This window comes from Orycteropus afer, unplaced genomic scaffold (assembly GCF_000298275.1).
Source record: "Orycteropus afer afer isolate SDZICR_OR568_19922 unplaced genomic scaffold, OryAfe1.0 scaffold00051, whole genome shotgun sequence".
Lineage (NCBI taxonomy): Eukaryota > Metazoa > Chordata > Mammalia > Tubulidentata > Orycteropodidae > Orycteropus > Orycteropus afer.
In genome coordinates, this window is record NW_006921638.1 from 5,779,228 (window position 1) to 5,787,313 (window position 8,086).

Below are 8,086 nucleotides of genomic sequence, written 5' to 3' on the forward strand. Positions count from 1 at the left end.
TGAGAGAGAGTGGGCACCTCCCAGAACGTTGTATTGTGCCACTCCCAACAGAAATAACCCAGGTGGATAGCTTCAGCAATCAGGGGCTGCTCAGTTGCTCATACAAAATCCCACCTTGGAGTTTACAAAGACTTATGGGTAGAAAAGCCACACTAAGTAATTTACTACACCGCAACTGTATACACACATTTTTATAATATTATGGAAATTATGTATATCGCCCTGCTGCTGCATACTGAAGTTTGATGGGTGTCTTGAGGAAAGCACCTATGATTGTTGTAAAGCTGAGCTAGTTGCTTCTTCATAACTCATGGTTTTTGCTTGAAAGAACAGACTATCTGTGGTTATTAAGACTTGAACATCTGGCAGACATTTCTTCCAAAGTAAGTAAAATGAACCTGTCACTTTAGGAAAAATAACTGACAATATTTGTAGCCAGTAATAAAATTTAAACTTTCAAGTGAAAACTAGACACTTTTATCTCCCCTGTGAGTTTGACAGTGTCCCAGTGCTTATTTATGAGATCAGTATTGATATTAATAAATATAATTTTTCTGTGTGTAGTGAAATGTGTCAATAATGGAAAATCTGCATAACGCAAAGAAACAATATTTTATAAATGACTAATGCATAATTTTACAAAATCACGTATAGTATAAGATTCATTCAAAGTAGAAGATAGAATAATGGATTTTAATGTAACCTTTGTGGTATAAACTAGGATGGACTTGGCAAACTCTCTCTTAAAGGCCTAAGCTATTAAATATTTTAGGTTTTGTGGGCCATCTGGTCTCTGCAACTACTCAGCTTTGCTGCTGAAGTGTGAAAACAGGAAATGAATGGGTTGACTGTGTCCCAATAAAACTTTATTTGTGTATAGTCTGCTAACCCCTAGTCTAGACAGTAACTATTATTATGGCTTTATTATCATGTGGAGATAGCTATTTCAAGTTCCAAACAGCTGACTCACAAATGAATTATTATTTTTTAAATGAACTTTTAAAGTGCCTCATGCTCATTAGTTTGGGGACTGTCTATATATGAACGTTAATTTTCTACTGTCATTATAAAATTGGTGATTATTTTTTATTAGCTTTCTAAAAAATAACTTGATCTTGAGCACTGGAGGATTTAATATTTGGAGTTTTGGCTGACCTGGATAATTGTCTTTTACATGTATTTTGTAATATTGCTCATAAACAAATTATTTATCAAGTTGAACATGAAGGTCTATTCTGCCCAATATATGAGAAAAAATAGGTAAAATGGCTCATTATAGTTTTTATATGAATTACATGTTGATATATTATTAAAATTAGTTTCACCTGATTTTACGTTTTTAAATATAGCTTGTAGAAAATTTTAAATTACAGTATATGGTTTGCACATACATTTTTGTATTATATTTCTGCATTACTGATTTAGGTTGCTTCAAACTTAGTCTCACATTTTCTTTTACACTTTATTCAGCTTGTTCTAAAAAAATCATTTGAGATCCTTACTTCGTAATTGGGTTGGGAGTATAGAGTTGATTCATATTTCACAATACATTATTATAAATTGTTAAATTTTATCGTGTGTGTCTACAAAAGGGAATAGTAGAGTTATACTAAAATGATAGGACTGTGGGTAGTTTTTAATATAGTTTTGAATGTAAGCATGTGATAATCTGATTTTATTTTTATTTATTTTTGGTATGTAGCTTGTAGACCCTGGAGTTAAAGCATGGACACCCACTAAAGGAAAACAGAATGTAATCATGTTTGTTGGATTGCAAGGGAGTGGTAAAACAACAACATGTTCAAAGGTAAGTCATGCTCAATTAAAAAACAAAGTAATGGAGAAGATATGTTTGTATAAATCAAATTTTATGTTAAAGCCAAGCTTTACAATATTATTGCTTTAAAATTTTGTGTTACTTGGTATATCTATTATGTTTCTGTAGTAACTTTCTGTAGGATAAGGAAAGAAAAATCACATAGTCTTTTGTGATTATTTTTTGTAAGAATGGTAAACCAGTATATAATTCTTTTATCAAAAAAAACTGTTACTGTCTTTTAAGGAGGTAAGTAAGTATATAATTTTTGGAGAAGAGAATATGAAAACTATAACATGTTTGGCTAAAGACTTCCTTCTTTTCAAGTTTTCAGTGTTCCACTCAGCATAATAAAGATCTTCATTATGCATATCCTTAGGTTAATTTTTAATTTATTATACCATCATTTGCCCCAGAATTGGGTGCTTCAACTTTGTTACTAGATTTTCCCCCCCACAGACATCAACTGTATTATAGTTAATAAAGAAAAAGGACAAGTTTATTTCTTAGATTTTTTTTTTTTTTTTTACCTAATTAACATTAACAGTAGTTAACATTTTAATCTTCCTTTCTAGTTAGCATATTATTACCAGAGGAAAGGTTGGAAGACTTGTTTGATATGTGCAGACACATTCAGAGCAGGTAATACATTGGAATTTGAAAATTGTTTTCTGTGCTTTTTGTTTTCAAGTTTGAGGATTCATTAACTCTTTATCACCTAGGGGCTTTTGATCAACTAAAACAGAATGCAACCAAGGCAAGAATTCCGTTCTATGGAAGGTAGGTTTCTGATTTTTATTTTGATACTCATATGGCTCATTTTGTCTGTCTGACTTTTTATTTTATATTCTCTGGTCACATTTTAATATATACTTATAAGATTAAATCCTTTCTGGAACAAAGTGGGAATATGATGAATAAATAATTCTTTTCTAATGTGACCTTCTGATCCAGTTTGATAGATGAGAGTAGACAGTGTTTAGCTCATAACTTTGTACTTACCTTGCTTTCCTATCCCCTTCTGTCTCTCTATTCCTATTGTTTCTTTAAGACCTATCTGAAGCCTTCCTCCATTAAACATATTCATGAATTCCATATTGTTTCTTAGTATCATTTAAAAAATTTTTGTGTTTGATTATTTAAAAATGAGTTATAATTTGCAGTTATTTTATCAGAGATTTTGATTATTACTATCCCTTGTATAATATATTGAATTTAGGAGGACTTATTTGAAGGAATAGCACTTTTCTTAACATTAAAGTAAATGATTTATTATACCCTCAGGAAGAAAGTTTAAAGAAAATAATTTTGAGATATTTACACAAATGATCTGATTTTGTTATTATTCACTTTCTACTTTTCACCTGGCCAGAAAAGTTAATAAACTTTGTTTATGATATATTCTTCTTAATTTTTTTTCTTTTGGTCATTTTTATGATAATTTCTAGCAGACAGATTGAAGAATAATGCTATGCAATTTTTTTTTGATAAAACTAGTTGCTGTCAAGTCAATTATGATTGATGGTGAACCTTTGTCAGAATAGAACTATGCTCCACGGGATTTTCAATGACTTATTTTTTTGAAGTAGCTCTTCATGCCTTTTTTAGGGCACCTGTGGGTAGATTCCAACCCCCAACCTTTCAGTTAGCAGCCAGGCATGTTAGCTGTTTGTAGCACCCAGGAGCAACCTTTTAGGATAAGAACTGTTTCTGTTGTGGTTTTCAAACTCAGGGGATAATCAATTTGTAAATGACATAATTTTGTTGATAATTATTAGAACTGTTGGCTAGGGCTTCAATTTTTTTTTTTTTTTTTAATTGTGATTTGAGTGAAGATTTACAGAGCAAATTCACTCTCGATACAGCAGTTCACATATACTTTGTCTCATGTCATTGACCACAGTTTACCACAATGCAACAGCTCCCTTCCAACTTCCTCCCCATCGTACCACTTCCCAGTGTCCATCCCTCCATACTCTCCTGTAGGGCATCAATTTTTAACTGGTGTTCTCAATAGCATTTATTGAATAATCTCTCCTTTGCTCATGGAAACATAAAAGCATGCTGTCTATACAGGGTACGGTATTAATAATCATGGCTAGCTCTGGTAGTGTAGTGCCTAAGGCACTTGACTGCTAACCAGAAGGCTCAGGTTCAAACCCATCCGCCACTCCTTGGAAGGAAGGTTGGGCAGTCTACTTCTGTAGTGATACCGCCTTGGAAACCCAAGGAGGGGTCGCTATGAGTCAGGTCCAACTCGATGGCACATAACAACAGCAACAATGTCTCTAGAAGGGAGGAAGGGAATGGGACTGGGGATGAACTTGAGCTATTATCTCTAATGTTAAATTTACAAATCTGGAATATGCGTTAACGTATCAATGTTTATTCTTTTGTGCAGTGGATACAAGTTTGTTTGTTATCTTTCCTGTCTTTATAAAAATCACAATATTTTAAAGAAAAAATTGAGAGCACCAGCAGTCTTACTTCCCAGTTACCAGTTTTGAGCATGTCCATCTATGCTCTTTTCAATATCTATACAAATAGTCACACAGATACATACATATAGATATATTATTTAAAATGGAATCTTACAATGCCATGTATGGCTGTATGGGTTGTGTCAAAACTCTTCAAATTGAACACTCAAAATGGTGCATTTTGTTGTGTATAAATATACTGCTTTAGGTTTGTGGTGGTTATGTTTTTGTTTCAACTTGGCTGGGCCTGGTTGAGTGGCTGGGCAGCTGGATGTAGTATTCCCCATGATGAGATTAGTAATCAGCTCCATGGTGGAATCTACTGTGAGCAGCTGAGTAGCTTCCTTTGGGTATGTGATCTGCTTCACATATATAAGAAGCAGCTTTGGGAATGGTCTCTAGCCTATGGCATGCTTGGACCCTGCATGTAGCTGTGTCGTTGCTCAGCAGCCTGCTATGCTCTGCCGACCTTGGGACTTACAATGGACTGAAGTTAATGGCCTGCTGTGTGGTTTGGTAACATTGGGACTGTGCCTTTTTACTTGTCAACCTTGGGGCTTCTCAGCCTCAGCAGCCAGCAGCTGTCTGAGTGAAGAAATGCCTCTAGCTTCAGTGGGCCGGGAGCAGGAGGCAGAGCTGGATCCCAAGGTTGGGGGGCTTTCACCAGCCCCTAGAGCCTGGCACTTTGAACTTGGACTGAAAGCCTCCAAATTAGAATAACTCCTGTTTGTTAAGGCCATACCATTTGTGGTATATTTCTTGTCAGAACAGCACTAGGTAACCAGAACAAGGTTTGATTGAAAAAATGAGATATTAATCATTTAAAAATGGACAGCGTACTGTTTAAGGTAATTCTTTTTTTTAATGGCATCTTTGTTTTTCATTGTATGTATGTACATAATTGGAGCTCTGGTAGCATAGTGCCTAAGGCACTTGACTGCTAACTGGAATGCTGGCGGTTCAAACCCACTAGCCACTCCTCGGAAGGAAGATGGGGTGATCTACTTCCGTAGTGATACTGCCTTGAAAACCCAAGGGGAGGGGTCGCTATGAGTTGGGTCCGACTCAATGGCACATAACAACAACAACAACATGTACATAATTAGTCTCCTTATGAACATCTCTGGCTGTGATTCTTAGCATATTTATAAATTTTATTGTAGTTGTACCTTTATCTATTTTTAAATATCTAGTAATACTAATTTTTGTCTTTTTCAACATTTTCTTGGTTATTCTCACCTGCTTATTTTTTTTGGATAAATTTTAGAATATCAAGCTTCAAAATGAAAAATCTCCCTAAGATATTTATTTGAATTACATTTAAACCAATACTTCAGGGGAGGATTGACATTTTTATTGTATTTGTATAGTGCCATTTAGAAACCTGCCTTGTCTTTTTTGTACAAAAGCTTTATGTCCTTAAGCATAGTAATTTTCTTAATTTAAGTCTCATATTATTTTACTAAGTATATTCCTACCTAGTCTTCTGTTGTTAATTTTGGGAAAAACATTTGGCATTATGTATTTTTTCATTTGACAATGTTCATCTGTATAAAAAGTTGTTATTAGTTAAAAGGAATGACAATTAAAATATGATCTCATTTCTTGATTTTTATGTTTTTCTCAGGGATTGTAAAATAGGAATGAGATTAAACTTTGCTGGAGGACATTTCTTTTAAAAAGCCAAATATTTTAATTTTCATATCGTTTGATCCAAATTCAACTTGTAATAGTGTATCATAACAGAATTTCAAAGAAACAAGCAGTAATTATGTACTATTCATAGTGGCTATATATACATATATATGTGTGTGTGTGTGTGTGTGTGTAGTTTTTTTTAACCATAATTTCTTTTAATCCACACAGTTAAATGCCTTTGCATAGTCAAAACAAAGGTGAACATCTTTCTGATACTCTTTGCCTTCAGCTGAGATCCTTTTGATAACAGCAATGATATCCCTTGTTCTATGTTCTCTTCTGAATCTGACTTGAATTTCTAGCAGTTCCTGTCAATGTATTTCTTCAACCGTTTTTGAATTACTCTTTTTAGCATAATTTTATTTGTTGTGATAATAATGATATTATTCAATAATTTGCACATTATGTTGGACCACCTTTCTTTGGAATGGGCATAATATGGATCTTTCCAGTCCATTGGCCAGGTAGCAGTCTTCTGAATTTCTTGAGTGATCACTTCCAGTGTTGCATACATTTGTTGAAATATCTCAATGTGTATTCCATCAATTCCTGGAGCCGTGTTTTTCTCCCACTCCTTCAGTCAGCTTGGAGTTCTCCCTAAAATACCATCAGTTCTTAGTCATATGCTACCTCCTGAAATGGCTGAACATTGACTAATTTTGTTTGTACAGTGACTCTTCATTCCTTTAATCTTACTTACTTAATTAATTTTAAAAACTGTGCTTTGAATGCAAATTTACAGAGCAAACTTACTTTACAGTCTACAGTTCATGCAGATTTTTCATCTTTTTTTTTACTAGATTTTTTATTTTTTAATGCATTTTGTTTAAATATAATTTATGTACAGTGAAATATACAAAACTAAAGTGACATGGATCAATGCTATTTATTTTTTATTTTTTATTTTTTGCAGTGTTTTCCCTCCCCTCCCCTCCCACGCCTGGCAACCAACAAAGGAAGTTTCCTTCAATATATAAACCTTTCCTTGACCCTCCACAACAATGAACTAATACTATATTTGTCCTGTGATTGACTTATTTCACTCAGCACAATGTCCTCCAAATTCATTCATATTATGTGGTGTTTTGCAGACTCTACATTATTCTTTAGTGCTGCATAGCATTCCATTATGTGTATGTATCACAGTTTGGTCATCCACTCTGATGGACATAGGCTGTTTCCATCTTTTTGCTATTGTAAATAGTGCTGTGATGAACATGATTGTGGGAATATCTGTTCCTGTCCTGGCTCTCACCTCTGTAGGATATATACCCACTAATGGGATTGCTGGGTCAAATAGTATCTCCAATTCCAGCTTTCTAAGAAATTGCCCTGTTGCTTTCCACAGTGGCTATATCACTTCACAGTCCCACCAGCAGTGTATGAGAGTCCCAATTTCTCCACATCCTCACCAACATTTGTTACTTTCTGTCTTGTTGAACATTGCCATCAGTGCTGGGGTGAGACGGTATCTTGCATCTCTATGATGGCCAGTGATTGTGAGCATCTCTTCATGTATCAGCTGGTCACCTGAATGTCCTTCTTGGTGAAGTGTCTATTCGTGTCTTCTGCCCATTTTTCAATTGGACTGTTAATTCCTTTGGTGTTGAAGCATCGGAGTTTTCTATAAATCGTAGAGATATGTAATTATCAGCAAATATGAATTTGGTGCTGTCATTTTTGTTATATGCTTTTTCATGGTGTCAATTTCTTTGTTCCATGTAATTTTCTGTGCTGAGCTCATTTTGTTTATGAATCGTGTTATAACTTCCTTTGTTGCTATTGTTTTAGTATTTGCTAAATATTTGTGCTGGTCCTCTTTTTAATTTTGTTGTGAAGATTTATCATTTTTCTTTGAGGTTACCCTGTGATTGATAGTTTTCTTCCCAAGTTTAGAACAGTCTGTTCTATTTTGTAGTTGTCTTGACTTCGCTACCATCTAGAATTTCTGTAACGACACAGTTTTTTTCCCTCTTTTTGGTTTGTAGTTGTCCTCATTTGTCAATTAATGTCTCTGGTTCCCTGTTTACAATCTTGTAGGCTTATTTACTTTGGATACTTCCATAGCTGAGTTGGTTTCTGGGTTATGTCA

The 8,086-nt window shown here is 34.3% G+C and overlaps 1 protein-coding gene across 1 annotated transcript in view; it reads left to right on the top strand.

Annotated features, from left to right (window-relative positions):
• Positions 1–8,086, top strand: part of SRP54 (signal recognition particle 54) — a 124,204-nt gene that overhangs the window by 19,772 nt on the left and 96,346 nt on the right. Inside the window, exons 4-6 of the mRNA XM_042780652.1 lie at positions 1,703–1,807; positions 2,392–2,458; positions 2,539–2,596. Coding sequence (XP_042636586.1) covers positions 1,703–1,807; positions 2,392–2,458; positions 2,539–2,596 — 230 coding nt within the window. The remainder of the gene's footprint in view (positions 1–1,702; positions 1,808–2,391; positions 2,459–2,538; positions 2,597–8,086) is intronic.